Source organism: Cetorhinus maximus, chromosome 15 (assembly GCF_964194155.1).
Source record: "Cetorhinus maximus chromosome 15, sCetMax3.hap1.1, whole genome shotgun sequence".
NCBI lineage: Eukaryota > Metazoa > Chordata > Chondrichthyes > Lamniformes > Cetorhinidae > Cetorhinus > Cetorhinus maximus.
In genome coordinates, this window is record NC_135893.1 from 79,634,593 (window position 1) to 79,653,128 (window position 18,536).

General features: G+C 40.4%; 1 protein-coding gene across 1 annotated transcript in view; it reads left to right on the forward strand.

Moving 5' to 3' along the window:
• The window catches only part of clcn7 (chloride channel 7), an 86,659-nt gene that overhangs the window by 28,693 nt on the left and 39,430 nt on the right, over positions 1–18,536 (forward strand). The window contains exons 9-14 of the mRNA XM_078558708.1: positions 2,232–2,315; positions 3,383–3,476; positions 4,376–4,440; positions 10,583–10,699; positions 12,678–12,732; positions 14,846–14,906. Of these exons, the coding sequence (XP_078414834.1) occupies positions 2,232–2,315; positions 3,383–3,476; positions 4,376–4,440; positions 10,583–10,699; positions 12,678–12,732; positions 14,846–14,906 (476 nt within the window). The remainder of the gene's footprint in view (positions 1–2,231; positions 2,316–3,382; positions 3,477–4,375; positions 4,441–10,582; positions 10,700–12,677; positions 12,733–14,845; positions 14,907–18,536) is intronic.

The following is an 18,536-nucleotide window of genomic DNA, read 5'->3' on the forward strand; positions in this document are numbered from 1 at the left end:
TTCAACCCCCTGCCCATGGTATAATCTGGAATGTCAAAACCCACTGTCACAAGGCCTGCTGAACTCTGTCATTATAGCGTGCTTCCACCCCACAATCCTTATCACCTGCCAGTGAAATTGTGTGCCAGGTCAGTGCCTATTGCCGTACTGCCTGAATTATAGGTCAAATCGTCCACTATTTTCAAATGTTTTGTACACTGCAGTTTCTCTATCTTTGCTGAAACACTGAAGAGCTGCCTAGCATACCTGACTTCTCTCCCCTCCTGTCCTCTTTCGCTTAGCCCACCCCCATATCAGCAGAGGTAGTTGTCTCTTTTGACAATGAGCTTCCTATTGAAGAATCCCTGAAGGAACTCTGGGAGCAAGATTTCATTGGCTCCTACGCTTTGTGAAAGTGCCATAACCATGACAATGATGTCAGAGCAGACACTCTGCTCACATCTGTGGAAGCTCAAACCTTCCAAGAAATCATTTCCATGATTACCAAGGTCCAGTTATTTGCCTCCCTCAAGGACTGCAATGCATTACTCACAGCGCAGTTTAATCTGATGTGCGGATGTTACTTGGAGCCCATGTTGTACAGGCATCAGTCACTTATTATCTCCCTAAATGACTCTAAACAAATAATGGATGGTTAAAAATGTCTTTTATTTGTATGAATGGGTAATGTATTGCACTTATTGACTTATTGATAAAAATAAAAATATTATTTAATAGATTTATTTTATTCAAAACTTTACTTCATAGCAAAGTTCTCTCCTGGCTGTAGAAATGCCCTTGGACTCACCCTTGCGGTATTCTGGATTTTGATGTTGGATTCTTGAAAATCTGAGATTGCTCAAGCATCAGTCTAAATTTGTGATTTCTGATAACATGAGATTGACAAGAATAGGGAAATAATTTTCTCACTTCCCCTTCCATTCAGTCTACTTGTTTGGTGAATGTACACTTTAAGTGACATGTAGCATTTGTGCACACAAGTACCAGGCAATGGCCATCTAGTCTAGCCACCTCTCCTTGACTATCAATGGCATTATCATCATCAAATCCACACCATTAAACATCCTGCAGGTCACTAATGACCAGAAACTTAACTGGAGCAACCAAAAGCAAGTCAGAAGTTATGTATTCCTGAAAATCTGAGATTGCTCAAGCATCAGTCGAAATTTGTGATTTCTGATAACGTGAGATTGACAAGAATAGGGAAATAATTTTCTCACTTCCCCTTCCATTCAGTCTACTTGTTTGGTGAATGTACACTTTACTGATAAGTGACATGTAGCATTTGTGCACACAAGTACCAGGCAATAGCCATCTAGTCTAGCCACCTCTCCTTGACTGTCAATGGCATTATCATCATCAAATCCACACCATTAAACATCCTGCAGGTCACTAATGACCAGAAACTTAACTGGAGCAAACAAAAGCAAGTCAGAAGTTATGTATTCCTGAAAATCTGAGATTGCTCAAGCATCAGTCGAAATTTGTGATTTTTGATAACATGTGACTGACAAGAATAGCCTCTTGACTTCCCAAAGCCATTCTATCACCTACAAGGCACAAGTCAGGAGTGTAATAGAATACCCTATTCTCCACGTGCTACTCCAAAACTCAAAAAGCTCAAAGCCCTCTTGATTGGCATCCTATCCACCACTTTAAACACTCCTTCCATCACTAGCACACTGTAACTGTAGTGTGCACCATCGACAAGATGCACTGCAGCAACTTGCCAATGTTTCTTCAATATCATCTCCAAAATCTGCAAACTGTACTACCTAGGAAGATGAGCAACAGGTGCATGGGAACACCACGGCCTTCAAGCTCCCCTCTGAGTCACAAAACATCCTCACTTGGAAATATATCACCATTCCTTCATCATCACTGTGTCAAAACCCTGGAACTCCCTGCCCAACAGTACTGTGGAAGTAGCTTTTCCACATTGACTACAGTGGTCTAAGAAGGTGGTTCACTGCCTCTGTGAGGGCAATTAGTGATGGGCAATGAATGCTGGTATTGAAGACCCAGCTGTTGTTGATGGCAATAAAACCACAATGGTTCATAAACAGTGCTGCTGCATATGTCAAAAGTAGATTTTGTAAAAAAAAAAGTTTGCAAGACTTGAAATGGATTAAATTGAAAAGGAATCAGTAATCCCTAATTGAATACATTTAATTACTTCTGTTCAAATTTTAACACAGTTGTGTATTCATGTTAGTTACTCTGATTCCTAGGAAGGTCCTATGATTCATTCTGGTGCTGTAATTGCAGCTGGCATTTCACAGGGGAGATCCTCAACCTTAAAGAAAGATTTCAAGGTTAGTTTTGTCATTGTTCTCTACTTGCTCATTGGCTTATTCATTAGCATTAGCCCGAATGTAAAATCTATGTTGTTGCTCTTTATTGATTATTGACTGGAACAAGGCCAATGGGGCCTTGAAATTACTGAATTTAAACTGAAAATTTGTTCAAGTAATTATCGCAACTGAACCAACAGCTGGTGATTTCACTTGATTGTTGGCCACAGGTCTGGTGTAACAAGGGCAGATCAATTGACTGAATTTGAACTCATTTAAAGCAATTTAAAATGTCAGCATGAGAAACAGATCTGAGTGAGGTTTTAAATGACTGCTGGTCATTTCAGCTACACACCATTATTAATATGATCACAAACACCGTGTACCCAAAATTCTGTGTGCAATGTGATGTGTACCCCCGACAGATGGAAACTCACCATTTTGCCTTGGTGACACGGCCTATGTGTTGGGTGAGGATTTCTTCAGGCGAATGATCTTGTGAAGTAGGGTAAAAGATGGCAGAAGTTCCAGCGTAAATTAGGTATTGGTGTAACTCGCATATGTTTAAAATTCTGTGATCTTCTATGCTATTCACTTCGTTCTATCCTAAGGGTCCTGTGAGCTGAGTGGGAATCATGCAGGAACTCTGGGCCAATATGTTTTAATGAGCTGTTGATAACAGCAAACCTCTGTTCATTATTCATGTATGTGGGAGTAAACTTGATTTGAAAAATGAAGATTTTTTTTTAGAAACCTTGTGTATTGAAGTTTATTGATATCCTGGAGTATTACTAGATTGTTGGGGAAGGAGGAATTAATTGTCTCAAATTTTGCTGGGCTCTGTACATTGTGTGGAGTTGGATATAAAGTTCACCTATTTATATGCCTTTAATTTGCACCGTCTTCGAGCAATGACTATACACTTCTGGAAAAAATGTGCTTTACTTGTTATTTAAGGAACTTAGGAAAACTTATCATAGCAGTTGTGGACAGGGCAGTTTTTGAATTTTCAGTATCCATCAAACCAAGCCCAAAGCCTTGAAAAAATTGACAGAAAATGAACACTGTCTCACTGCTCTGTGTTTCAGATATTTGAGTATTTTCGCAGAGATACTGAGAAAAGAGATTTTGTGTCGGCTGGTGCTGCAGCAGGGGTTTCTGCTGCTTTTGGTGCCCCAGTAGGTAAGGAGCAATATGATAACCAGTATGCCATGTTTATATTGAATATCCAGCAGAATATTTGGGAAACATTCAGCAGGCCTGCAAGGGTCCATGGAACGAGAAAGAGTCAATGTTTCGGGTCAATGACCTTTCATCGAAATAATTTGTGTAGTTTCCCATATCAGACAATGTTGCAAGCAGGTGAACCCCTGATCTTTAAAATAGCAACACAAAAGATCAGAGGGTATTTGTCTTGAGGGGGGGCGGAAAATCGAACCTTGATTTTCACTAAATGGTCAACCATATCGCGAAATACTTCTAGAGGGAGCTGTCATGGGAATTGATCAGCATGCTGCCTTTTTGCCACTGGGATTTGGGCTTGAATCCAACTTGGTCTGATGGAATGACAGTCTTCCCTTTCTGGTTGTCAAGATCTTGTGTGAAATATGTTTGGGCAGTTACAGCTGCTCAAAGGTAGTGCACCAAGACACAAAACTATCTTCATTTGTCATTAATTGACATAATATTTGCAGTTTCCCTGATGTGGGAACTGCAATATAATTAACCATTATTTCTTAATGAAAAGGCCACTAATCTTGATTATGTTGCACATTATATGGTACACCAATTAAAATACTGTATTAAAAGTAATAAGGACAACTGTGAAAACTTTGCCCTGATTGCCTTTTGAATTTCAAAACCTTTGTAAAGTGTAGTGAAATATGATTGTGATCTTTAAATTACTATTCAAAAATAAAACTTGGTCTAATAGTTTGCAGTGAAGGCACTTTTATATGCAGTAAAATCTGGTGATGCATTTGTTTTAAATGAGAAACATGTTTTTCTGATTTACTATTGATAGATATAGTAATTAGTGATTTTCAAGTGATGCTTCCTTGTAACATAAATTTATTTTGCAGGTGGTGTTCTTTTCAGCTTGGAAGAAGGAGCATCCTTCTGGAATCAAATGCTGACTTGGCGTATTGTGAGTGTTGGAGGTTTACAAAATAGAATATCTAATAGTTACCACAGACTATTGTGAGACACTGCACCCTTCAAAACTATTGTCTTTGCTTTTATCTAGGATTTCCTCTGCAGAGTTATTCACTCTGTTCATCTACTGCCCTCTCTAAAACCATCCATTCATCTCCAAAGACCCCCTGCAGCACTCCATTCTGACTTCTGTTCTCACACCGCACAAGTCAGAATCATTCTAGCAAAAATAATATCCTGTGATTCAAACCATCCTCTTTGAAGGAGGACAAAACAGTTGTCAATATGAACAGCAGCAATGTGTTTGCCTACAGTCTAACTCAAAAACAATTCTCTGCTGCTTCTCTTATATTCAACTCAGCAGAGGCATGCATTGTTGTCTTCGCTTCTCTGTGCACGTGGTCACTGATGGTCTTTGCCTGGGGTCTATCTTTGACTGCCTCCTCTTCACTGTCTACAAGCTCCCCTTGATGACAACTTATCCACTCACTACCTTAATGTCTTCCTCCTGGCTTGTATCCCTACGCATCCTCTGCTCCTGCAACACCAGACTTCTCCTGTTCAGTCATTTCCTCTCAATTCATTGAGTCGTTACATTCCTACTCTCTGGATTTCTCTCAGTTCCCATTGCCTAGCTGACTCTTTTTCAAAATACTTCTTGAAGCCCTTCTTTTTGACCATGTTTCCAGTTACTCATGTTCACTACCACTTTCTCCATACCCCTTTCTCATTAGAAAGTGTTCTGGTACATTTATCCTGTGATACCTATCCTAGTGGTGGTGTTGTCTGGGACATTGATGTGATTCTGTGAGTAGGACTATGTCAGGCTGTTGCTTGTCTAGCCTGGGGGACAGCTTTCCCAATTTTGGCACAAAGTCCCCAAATGTTAGGAAGGAAGACTTCGCAGGGTTGAGAGGGCGGGGTGTGCTGTTGTCATTTTTCGGTCACAAGTCAATCCCAGGTGTAGCGGTTTTGATACAACTGAGTAACTTGCTAGGCTATTTCAGAGAGCAGTTAAGAGTCAACCACATGGCTGTGGATCTGGAGTCACACGTAAACCAGATCAGGTAAGGATGGCAGATTTTCCTTCCCTAAAGGACATTAGTGAACCAGGTGGGTTTTTTCAACAATGAATGACAGTTACAATGCACCATTACTGAGACTAGCTTTCAATTCCTTATTTTATTAACTAGTTGAATTTAAATTCCACCAGCTGCCATGGTGGGATTTAAGCCTTTGTTCCAGGACACGGATTATTAGTCCAGTAACTTTACCACTATGCCACTGTCTCCCTCAGTGATGTAGTGGTGGGGAATTATAACTTCCATAGCAGGATCCAATTAAATTGAGCCTTTGCCAGTGTTGGATTGGCGACCTGGTCCAAAGCGCCGGTTTCTGGATCAGGCCACATATGCACACTCAGATACTTCCACAGACCTGTGTTGTTGAAGAAACCTCCCAGTTTGAAAGGTAGCCTGGAGGAATAGGCAATGAATAAATAGTCGTTTGGTAGTACAGAACTCAAGTATTGCTGAGAAAAAGAGAAATTTTTTCTGAGGAGGGATCATACAGACTCAAGATGTTGACTCTGTTTCTCTCTCCACGAATGCTTTCAGACCTGCTGAATTTTTCCAGCATTTTCTGTTTTTATTTCAAATTTTTGTCTAAGCTTTTTGTCTGGCACTCATCAGGACAATTCACACGAAAATACCAATGTTAGGGGAAACAATATATTTATACTTTGAGAAGAGAGTGCTGAGTGGTTGGAAAATGGACTCTGGTAGAGGCATTGCCATGGAGAACGCTGCAGTTGATGGTGACCAACAGTTAACTGCCAAGCGTTGTATGAAATGTAAACCATGCAGTTTGACTCTGGTCACTGGGGGATGAACTAGCAAATGGCTGTCACTTATTTTGTTTAGCGGAAACAGGTGCAACGTGTGTACATGTTCTTTCTGTCTGCAAAGACCAGGGCCCTGTGTATTAACATATGTACATTCCAGTACGTGCTCATACACCACACTGTGAGCCCGACTGACAATCTAAAATTGGTTGTCAACATAATGCTTAGCACACTGAGGATTATGTAGCAAATGTTGTCCAGTCGTGGAATCACATCTAATGTTGGACACTGTGTTTTGAGTTTTGCAAGTATGGGTACGGTCTGTACCTTGCCTGCTGCGAACAGCGGAAGGGACATGCTGATACGATCCGCCAGATTTGTTAGCATTCTCTCCTCATACAATATAAATATGTTGTTTCACCTGATATTGGTGTTTTCTTTTGAATTGTCCTGATGAGTGCATGACTAAAAGCTTTGGCAAAAAATGTTTTTTTTCTCAGCAATTCTCAGGCAATGAATAGTTTGATATTTCAAATCTTAAATTCCGACACTGTCTCATGCGCAGTTAAGAATGGGCAACAATCCGTGCAATATTCACGTCCCATGAAAGAATTTAAAAAATTCTCATGCTTTCAAATCCCTCCAAGTCTTCACCTTTTCCTATCTCTATGATCTCGTCCAGCCTTCCAGCCCCCAGAGTTCTCTACACTTTGCCAATTAGACCATAAGACATAGGAGCAGAAATTAGGCCATTCGGCCCATCGAGTCTGCTCCGCCATTCAATCATGGCTGATAAGTTTCTCAACCCCATTCTCCCGCCATCTCCCCATAATCTTTGATCCCCTTACCAATCAAGAACCTATCTATCTCGGTCTTAAATACACTCAATGACCTGGCCTCCACAGCCTTCTGTGGCAATGAATTCCATAGATTCACCACTCTCTTGCTAAAGAAGTTTCTCCTCATCTCTGTTCTAAAAGATCTTCCCTTTACTCTGAGGCTGTGCTCTCGGGTCCTAGTCTCTCCTACTAATGGAAACATCTTCCCCACGTCCACTCTATTCAGGCCTTTCAGTATTCTGTAAGTTTCAATCAGATCCCCCCTCATCCTTCTAACCTCCATCGAGTATAGACCCAGAGTCCTCAAACGTTCCTCATATGTTAAACCTTTCATTCCTGGGATCATTCTTGTGAACATCCTCTGGACCCTCTCAAGGGCCAGAACATCCTGAGATACAGGGCCCAAAATTGCTCACAATGTTCTAAATGTGGTCTGATAAGAGCCTTATAAAGCCTCAGCAGCACATCCCTGCTTTTATATTCTAGTTCTCTCGAAATAAATGCCAACTTTGCATTTGCCTTCCTAACTACCGACTCAACCTGTAAGTTAACCTTAAGAGAACCCTGGACTAGGACTCCCAAGTCCCTTTGCATTCCAGATTTCTGAATTCTCTCCCCATTTAGAAAATAGTCTATGCCTCTATTCTTCCTACCAAAGTGCATGACCTCACATTTCCCCACGTTGTATTCCATCTGCCACTACTTTGCCCATTCTCCTAACCTGTCCAAATCCTTCTGCAGCCTCCCCGCCTCCTCAATACTACCTGTCCCTCTACCTATCTTTGTGTCATCTACAAACTTAGCCAGGATACCCTCAGTTCCTTCATCTAGATCATTAATGTATGAAGTGAAAAGTGGTCCCAACCCTGACCCCTGCGGAACTCCACTAGTCACTGGCCGTCATCCTGAGAAGGACCCCCTTATCCCCACACTTTGCCTCCTGCCAGACAGCCAATCTTCTATCCATGCTAGTACCTTGCCTCTAACACCATGGGCTCTTATCTTACTGAGCAGCCTCCTGTGTGGCACCTTGTCAAAGGCCTTCTGGAAGTCCAAGTAGATAACATCCATTGGCTTTCCTTTGTCTAACCTACTTGTTGCCTCCTCAAAGAATTCTAACAGATTTGTCAGGCATGACCTCCCCTTGATGAAACCATGCTGACTTTGCCCTATTTTACCATGCACTTCCAAGTATTCTGAAATCTCATCCTTAATAATGGACTCTAAAATCTTACCACGACTGAGGTCAGGCTAATCGGTCTGTAATTTCCCGTCTTTTGCCTCACTCCCTTCTTAAACGGGGGGTTACATTAGCGATTTTCCAGGCCTCTGGGACTCTCCCTGACTCCAGTGATTCCTGAAAGATCACCACTAATGCCTCCACTATCTCTTCAGCTATCTCCTTCAGAACTCTGGGGTGTAATCCATCTGGTCCAGGTGATTCATCCACCTTCAGACCTTTCAGTTTTCCTAGCACCTTCTCCTTGGTAATGGCCACCATACTCACCTCTGCCCCCCGACTCTCTTGAACTTTGGGGATGTTACTCGTGTCTTCCACCGTGAAGACTGACGCAAAGTACTTATTCAGTTCCTCCGCCATTTCTTTGTTCCTCACTACTACTTCTCCAGCGTCATTTTCCAGTGGCCCAATGTCCACTTTTGCCTCTCTCTTACCCTTTATATATCTAAAAAAAACTCTTGCAATCTTCTTTTATATTACTGGCTAGTTTACCCTCATATTTAATCTTCTCCCGCCTTATTTCTTTTTTAGTTGTCCTCTGTTGGTCTTTGTAGGCTTCCCAATCCCCTGGTTTCCCACTGCTCTTCGTTGCATTGTATGCTTTCTCTTTAGTTTTTATGCTGTCCCTGACTTCCCTTGTCAGCCATGGTTGCCTCGTCCTCTCTTTAGTGTGCTTCTTCTTCCTAGGGATGAATTTTTGCTGTGTCTCCCAAATTACTCCCAGAAACTCCTGCCATTGCTGTTCCACTGTCTTTCCTGCTAGGCTCATCTCCCAGTCAATTCTGGCCAGCTCCTCCCTCATGCCTCTGTAGTTGTCTTTATTCAACTGTGATACCGTTACATCTGATTCCAGCTTTTTCCTCTCAAATTGCAGGGTAAATTCTATCATATTATGGTCACTTCCTCCTAAGGGTTCCTACACCTTAAGCTCCCTTATCAAATCTGCCTCATTACACATCACTAAATCTAGAATTGCCTGTTCCCTAGTGGGCTCCACCACAAGCTGCTCCAAAAAGCCATCTCGTAGACATTCCACAAATTCCTTTTCTTGGGATCCACTACCAACCTGATTTTCCCAGTCTACCTGCATATTGAAATCCCCCATGATCACTGGAACCTTGCCTTTCTTACACGCCTTTTCTATCTCCTGGTGTATCTTGTGCCCCACATCCTGACTACTGTTCGGAGGCCTGTACATAACTCCTATTATGGTTTTCTGGCCTCTTCAGCGCTCCTGGTTTAATTGCCATGCTGTAGCTGTTTAGGGCCTGAGTTCTGGAATTTCTCCCCTAAATTTTTCCATCTCTCTTTCCTCATTTAAGATCTCTCTCAAATCTAGCCCTTTAACCAACTTTTGGTCATCTGATTTAGTGTCACTGTTTAAAAATAAGAGGTGCCCATTTAAAACGGAGATGAGGTGAAATTTTTTTCTGAAGTTTGAGAGCCTTTGGAACTCTCTTCCTGAAAAGGTGGTAGAAGCAGAGTCTTTGAATATTTCTAAGGCAGAGGTGGATAGATTCTAGGCAAACAAGGGGGTGTTAGGTGATTGAGGTAGGCGGGATGCAAATTTGAGGACTTTCAGATCAGCCATGACCTTGTTAAATGGCAGAGCAGGCTCAGGGGGCCAAATGGCCTACTCCTCCTTGTTCGTATGTTCCTGTCTTAGTGTCAGATTTTGTTAGGTAATTCTCAAAAAGTGCCTTGGGACATTTCATTCATTGTAGTTGCCAAATAAATGCAAGTTGTCCATATAACATAACTGTTTAGATGTTTAAAATTAAAATGCTCGTTGATCTTTCATGAAATTGGTGATGGGCGAGATGGATTCAAAAGGCTGGACACTGTCTGCTTACTTCAAGGTACGAGAGCAGTGTTGCAGCAACATACTGCACAACAAATTGAGAGGAATAGTAGCCTGTTTGTTTGGAGATTGTGTCTGGGCCACCTGAATAATGGCACTCTGTTCCCAGGTCAGGACACATTGCTCAGTCATTGGTGTTAGTTTAAATTTTGAAGTGACATAGATGGGTGAGACTGTCATGGCTGATTTCTCATTTTGCAGTCTATTTGCTGATGTTATCAACAAATAACAATCCAAAATTTCAAGCAGACACAAAAAAAACTTTGAGGAGATATTTTATATGCCATCATCTTTTCTGTTCCTTTTCTAAAAATTAAATTTGATCCCTGGAATCTTTTATCTTTGTTCCAGTTCTTTGCATCAATGATTTCAACATTTACTTTGAACTTTGTCCTGAGTATCTACCATGGAAAACCAGGTGATCTGTCAAACCCAGGTCTGATCAATTTTGGGCAATTTCAAAGTGAGGTAAGTAAAGGTGAAATAATGAATGATTTTATTGTTTTATAACCATAATCTCATTATCTCATTAGCAATTTGCTGCATCAGGGCAGAAGTGCAATGTGAAAATTTCATTACTGACGTAGCCAAATCCAGGTTTCTACTATTCTTCATGCTTTTTAAGCATGTCTGTTTGTTTTAAAAGATCTGTGCACTTTGACTCTTAATCTCTTTACCATTACTAGATTTTCATCATTTAAAAAAACAGTGATTTATGTTCCTTGGGTCAAAAGAGGATGATCCTACACTTTCCCACAATAAACTCCATCTGCCCACTTAATTAGTCTGGAAGGGGTAATGGAAGGGGTCATCAACAGTGCTATTAAGCGGCACTTAGCAATAACCTGCTCACTGACGCCCAGTTTGGGTTCTGCCAGGGCCACTCAGCTCCTGACCACAATACAGCCTTGGTTCAAACATGGACAAAAGAGCTGAACTCCTGAGGTGAGAGTGACTGCCCTTGACATCAAGGAGCCCTAGCAAAACTGGACTCAGTGGGAATCAGGGAGAAACTCTCTGCTGGTGGGAGTCATACCTAGCACAAAGGAAAATGGTTGTGGTTGTTGGAGGTCAGTCATCTCAGCTTTAGGGCATCACTGCAGGAGTTCCTCAGGGTAGTGCCCTCGGCCCAGCCATCTTCAGCTGCTTCATCAATGACCTTCCATCGTAAGATCAGAAGTGGGGATGTTCACTCATGATTGCACAATGTTCAGCACCATTCATGATGACTCAGATACTGAAGCAGTCCATGTCCAAATGGATCAAGACCTGGACAATATCCAGGCTTGGGCTGACAAGTGGCAAATAACATTGGTTCCTCACAATTGCCAGTCAATGACCATCTTCAACAATCGCCCCTTGATGTTCAATGGCATTACCATCACTGAATCCCCCACTATCAACATCCTGGAGGTTACCATTGACCAGAAACTGACTCCCCAAAGCCTGTCCACCATCTACAAGGCACAAGTTAGGAGTGTAATGGAATACTCCCCACTTGCCTGGATGAGTGCAGCTCCCACAACACTCATGAAGCTTGACACCGTCCAGGACAAAGTAGCCCGCTTGATTGGCCCCACATCCTCAAACATTCACTCTCTCCACCACCGAAACACAGTAGTAGCAGCATGTACCATCTACAAGATGCACTGCAGGAATTCACCAATGCTCCTTCGACAGCACCTTCCAAACCCACAAACACGACTATCTAGACGGACAAGGGCAGCAGATAGATGGGAACACCACCACCTGGAAGTTCCCCTCCAAGTCTCTCACCTCCCTGACTTGGAAATATATCACTGTTCCTTCACTGTCGCTGGGTCAAAATCCTACAACTCCTTTCCTAACAGCACTGTGGGTGTACCTACACCACATGGACTGCAGCGATTCAAGAAGGCAGCTCACCATCACCTTCTCAAGGACAACTAGGGATGGGCAATAAATGATGGCCCAACCAGCGAAGCCCACATCCTGTGAATGGATTAAAAAGAAACAGCTTCTTGCTTCTACCTTCCTTCCTAATTTAGTGTATATCAAAATTTGCAGATGACGACTCAATTACTTCATCCAAGCCATTAATAAATCTGGTTTTGTTTTTTAATGGAGTCAGTCTTTATTGGAGGATAGGGTAGAAGAAAAACATTACTCAGCCACCTTTAGCCAATCAATCTCTCTGTTGCAATTTTTATTGTGTCTCCATTTTATCAATACCTGCTATGGTTAGTGCTTCTCTATCGTGCCATAATTTTTGATTTACCTGCTCAGAATAATTTATGGTCCTTTACCTAGCTTTCTTGATTGATTATCTTAAATATTGCTGAATATTGTTGGTTAAGTTTTGGGTATTGTGCCCATTAACCTGGAAAACAATAAATGAGTACAAATCTGTGCTAATATTACTAATTTTTTTTTTTGCTTTTAATTTATTTACCTGCTTTCTTTACAGGCTATCCAGTATAATTGGTATGAAATCCCTATATTTGTATGTGTTGGTGCAATCGGTACGTAACACCCTTTCTTACCAATGTTGTGGTGGAGGCAGTTTAACATAGACAAAGTGCTACATTTCTTGAAGTTTTGCAGCAAATCGACAGAATTACTGAAAATCTGAGATTAATTGCTATTCATGTACACTGAAACAAGCTGACAAGTTTGATGTTTGATATTTCATAAAATCTTGATTAGTATTATTTTTCTAAAAGTTATTGCACTAAGCTATTATTGTATGTTCAGTATTATATCCCAGGATATACAGATTCTTGACTCTTGTGATAAACTAGTTATTACTGCAAACTTATTCTGATTGAGCCATGTGTAAATGATGTTGCAAGAGCTTGAGTGATATGGTTGATTTGTCATGTCAAAAAATCCAAAACTAAATAAATACCTCCGTAAACCTTGTCCTTTGTGATTATGGATAGCTGAAAGTGCTTTCAAGACTAACATTTATGTTTGGACTTCATATAAGTTTTATGAACTACTTCAGCTTCACTTTTTGTGTTTTGTGATATTAACTAAATGACCTTAATGAGATTGTTGTAATGTTATCACTTTCAGCTATCTGTTAGTTCTCTTTCTTTTAAATGTGTTTCATGCAACAATGCTTTTTTTTTAGATTTCTGCTTGTTAAACTAAATTGTAGCTTTTGAATTTATATTTGTATTTGCAACTTCTCTTTCCACCTGCCCTCCAAAACCAGTAACACAATAACCGTCAGGATAATTGCATTTCCACCTACAGTATTTTGCTTTTAATTATATCTGGATGTAGTTTTCTCTCTGACTATGAACATCTGGCAGGTGGTATTATAATTTTCTGCATTTCACAGGACATTATAACAATTCCACCCAAGAACAGTTAAGGCAACTATCTGGTTCGAGTAGAAGGCAATTTTGCTATTCAGATCCACCAATATTATGCTTAGGAAGTAACCATAATACCAGTTGCATTACTAGCTAATGAATTGTTTGCACACAAGTGATGTTTTGATGTTCGTCAGCCTGGAGTTAATGATTAAGTGTTTAGCACTTACAAAATTCTGTTGTTTTGATCTTAACTGATATGATCCGTCCCATTCATTCTTTGGCCATATAACAAATGTTCTAGAGGATGGATGGGTGACCTATTCGCACCAAGTGCATCTTTCAAGCCAGACAATTACTCGGATGCAGACCTTGTTAAAGCCCACTGGAACGTCTGCCAGGGAATCGTTATCTAAGGGCTGTGGTGGATGCTCTTGATTTTGGAGCCTGGCCTATATGCTGGGATATCATGAAATGTTGGGTTCTGCATCTTTTGAGTTACCAAAGTGTCAGCAGGCCAAGTTGTAGCAGTTGCCCTTGTAAGTCTGCTTGAGGGTTAAAAATTCTTTGCAGGATAGCTGAAAAGCTCTTGTGATAGAGTGTAGGGATAGAGCCACTTAAGATTACTGCAAATGACAGAAGCAACACTTCCATGATTTCTGTTGGGGTAATAGATCTTGGTACCTAATTGAAATTAAGTTCTGTCTACGTAGCAAATATTGTTGCTGTCTGGTGCTCTATGTGGATATAATAGGGATCATCCTCAAGGTGTGTGTTTTATAGTCCTGTCCCTCCGCTTGTTGACTTCTCCCTAGTACCTGAATGGAGTTCTTCACAAGATTTCTAGCAAGCTTGTTAGTTTGTCATGCTATATGGTATGAATGCCCAGGTAATGTAATTTCCAGTTAGTGAACCCTTTCCTACTATTTCCCTGATTGGACCTTTTGACTGCGTCATTTACTAGATCTGCCACCCAGCTTACAGGCGTTCTTGGAATAAATGTTATGAGATAATTGGTAAGGCAGCAACGTGTGCACTGTTATCAAATATTACTGTTTGCACAGCATCTGCAGATAATTTATTCATATATATTTGGCACAGAACATGAAACGTCATAGAGGGAAAGTTGACATCTAGTTCACTATCTTAACGATTCATTTAACATTCTGTATGATGTGCGCATGATAACTTTCCGTGAAATAGTGAAGATAAGTAATCTGTCTCCGCCTTTAGTTGTTGTGCTGACATATATTTGGCAGGCTTATTTGGTCATTTTTGAAAGACTGTTAACATTAAATTCTCTTTACTTCAGGTGGCATATTGGGAGCCGTGTTTAATCGGTTGAATTACTGTCTTACAATGTTTAGAATCAGGTAAGTTGTGCAAAACCAATGCATTTTTCTCTTTAACATCACTGAAACAAATGCATTAAACGAGAAATGTAGCAATGGCTTCAATGTAGATTTGTTGATATAGATGTACAAAACACTAAAGAATTGGCATAATCCACCTAACCTTTATGATTTTTTGGTAACGTTTTGGTGAGATATTTATTTTAGATCTAAAATAAATAAATTGAAAAAATTTTTGTTAAAATAAATTGATTTTTGATCCATAATTTAGAATCTGTGGGTTATGAACACCTGGAGAGAAGGAGTTTTGCATATTGTAGAAAAGTCCTACAAACCAGTGCAGAAACATTTGTTGAAATGCTGTTGTAAGAAGATATCTTGCCAACAAAGGAATAGGACCAAGCAATTCAACCTTGAACCTGCTGTGCCATTCTATTGGATCATGGCTAATCTATATTTCAGTTTCATTTACCTACCTTTGATTCACATTTCTTGATCCCCTACCTAACAAAAAGTTTTACCGCTCTTGGCCTTGAAAATTTTAATTGCCTCAGTGTCCACAGGCTTCGTGGAAGAGTGTTTCACATTTCCATTATCCCTTATGTGAAAAAATGATTACTTCATTCTTAAGTGAACTAGTTACAATTTTAAGATGACCCTCCCTACTCTTGTTTTGGATGCCTCTGCCAGAGAAAATAGTTTCTCTTTAAAATTTATAAGGATTCAGTAGGATAAAGACCTTTTTAAGATCACCCATTAACCTTCTAACTAAAGGAAATACAAAAGAAGTTTATGAAACGTGTCCCCATTATTTAACACTTCTGAGCTTCAGTACCATTCCATTGAATGGGCAGTGCACCACCTCCAAGGTCAATATATTCTTCCTGAGGTGGGGGTCTCAAAACAATATGGTACTCCAGATGGGATCAGACAAACAGCCTTTGTATAACTGAAGCATCTTATGTATTCCAACCCCTCTAGATAAAGGCCAATGTGTTTAATTAGTTTTTTGGCTGTTTTTCATACCTATGCACTATATTACATGCAGTCATATGACAAATTTGGAGAGAGTTTATAATCACAAACTGTATCCCCTCACATTCCTGCCCCTCCGCCCCCCCTGACAAAAGGGAAAATGCTAAAACTGAGCACTGTCTGCTGCAGATCGTCTTAGCATTATAGTGGTGATGAGGGGCAGCTTTGCATCCCAGGCTACCGCTGCCTGGTCTAGTTTCCATGTTGTGTAGGAAACAAAATAATATATTAATTGCCACATCAGAGCTTGTACTTGCTCTGAAAGCATGCAGCTGTCATGTGAACTGCTTTGGTACTCTTACCTTAACCTGCGATTGGAAATCTTAAATTAATATTTTTAGAATTTTTCCTCAATGGTTGGTGGTGTATGAAGGCCCATATCATACAAATACAGCCATTTTTTGTTTTTCAAGTTCTTTTTTTGTCCTTCATAGGAAGAGAAAAATTGTTGAGTGGCATTGGGTGCTGCAGTGTTAATGCATAACCTTAGGACTCTGGGTCAAGACTCTCCAATATGTTCAAGATAAGGGTCTACTTGGAGTGGAATTCTGGAAGTTTCAAGACCAGTAACTTATTGGCAGTCTTTCTTGTGATGGCTGATGGCTGATGACTTCTTCCTTCTCTATACTTCTCACACCAACTATGGGTTCAAAGCTATTTTTATAGTTTGGTCTGTTCAGTTGTGAAGCTAATGAGGTTGTTGTTCATGATATTTTCCTGTGCCACTGATATCCAAATAGTATATTCCTGAGTATGGAAATATACCGTACTCTAAATATAAAGGTTGCAACTTGCATGATGTATGAGTATGAAAATCTATCACTAATTGCCAATGTCCATCTTTTATTTCTTCCTGAAGTTTTGTTTTATTCATGGCCTAATTGTTTGTAGGTTTGTAAATCATTTATTAGGACTCCCAGTCAATTGCTTTCATTCAGAACCTTGATGCTTAAATGTTTGATTGTTTTTAAGAGCCAACAGTTAGTTTCCCTCTAGCTATATTGCATTCTTGACCCAACGTCATTCAGTTGCACCTGAATGCTGTTAGAATGCACTTGAAGTGGAGGCTGTGAGAACATTGACTTAAAGTGACTGGAAAATTATGATAATAAAGGTCCAGGTATTAAGATATCTTTTGTAAATGATATATAGACTGGTGATGTCCTGTCAAATTTTGAAAATTCTGCCCTCTAAGGATATGAGTTTCACAAATTCTATTCCTGTCTGGTAGAACAGTTTACCACAAGTTCATTTCTACTGCTTCCATCAAGCCTGATTTAATTGTACAGAATTTTTTTTTCTTTTTCCCTGTTGTGCATCTCTACCATCTTCCCTTCATCTTGCCATAGCGTGTGGGTGAGTGTGTACGTGTCTCCTTCTTTCATCCCCCAGTAATCTGGCTGGAATAATACATTTGGGAGTGATTTTGCACCCTTATTCAAAAAGGGAGACAAATAGCAGATAACTATTGGCCAGTTAGCTTAACATCTGTCATTGGGAAAATGTTAGCATCTATTCTAAAGGATGTAATAGCAGAACATTTACAAATGCATAATATAAGCAAGCAAAGTCAGCATGGCTTCATGAAGGGGAAATCATGCCTGACAAATTTATTACAATTCTTTGAGGAGGTAACAAGCAGGATAGATAAAGGAGAACCATAGATGTAATATATTTGGATTTCCAAAAGGTTCTCAATAAGGTGCCGCACATAAAGCTACTTAATAAGACACGAGCCCATGGTGTTGGGATAGTATATTAACATGGATAGAGGATTGGCTAACTAACAGAAGACAGAGTTGGGATACAGGGAGCATTTTCAGGATGGCAACCTGTAACTAGTGGAGTGCTGCAGGGATCGGTGCTGGGGCCACAGTTATTTACAATATATATTAATGACTTAGATGAGGGAAGTGAATGTACTATCACCAGTTTTGAGGATGCCACAAAAATAGGGGGGGAAGGCAAGCAGTGAGGATGACGGAGTATACAGAGGTTAAGTGAATGGGCAAAAACTTGCCAGGTGAATACAATGTGGGAAAATGTGAGGTTATGCATTTTGGCAGGAAGAATAGAGGAGCTGAATATTATTTACATGGAGAAAGACTGCAGAAAGTTACAACACAGAGGGATTTGAGAATTCTCACGCATGAATCCCAAAAAGCTAACATACAAGTTCAGCAGGTAATAGGGAAGGCAAATAGAATGTTGGCCTTTATTTCAAAGGGAATAGAGTATAAAGATAGGGAAGTCTTGCTAAAACTATGCAATGCACTAGTTAGACCACACCTAGAATACTGTGAACAGTTTTGGTGCCCTTAGCTAAGGAAAGATATACTGGCATTGGAGGCAGTACAGGGAAGGTTCTATAGGTTGATCCCAGGTATGGAGGGATTTTCTTATGAGGAGAGGTTGAGTAGGTTGGGCCTGTATTCATTGGAGTTTAGAAGAATGAGAGGCAACTTTATTGAAAGATGTAAGATTCTTAGGGGGCTTGACAGGGTAGATGCTGAGAGTTTGTTTCCCCTTGTGGGACAGTCCAGGACCAGAGAGCATAATCTCAGAGTAAGGGGTCGCCCATTTAAGTCAAAGATGAGGAGGAATTTCTTCTCTCAG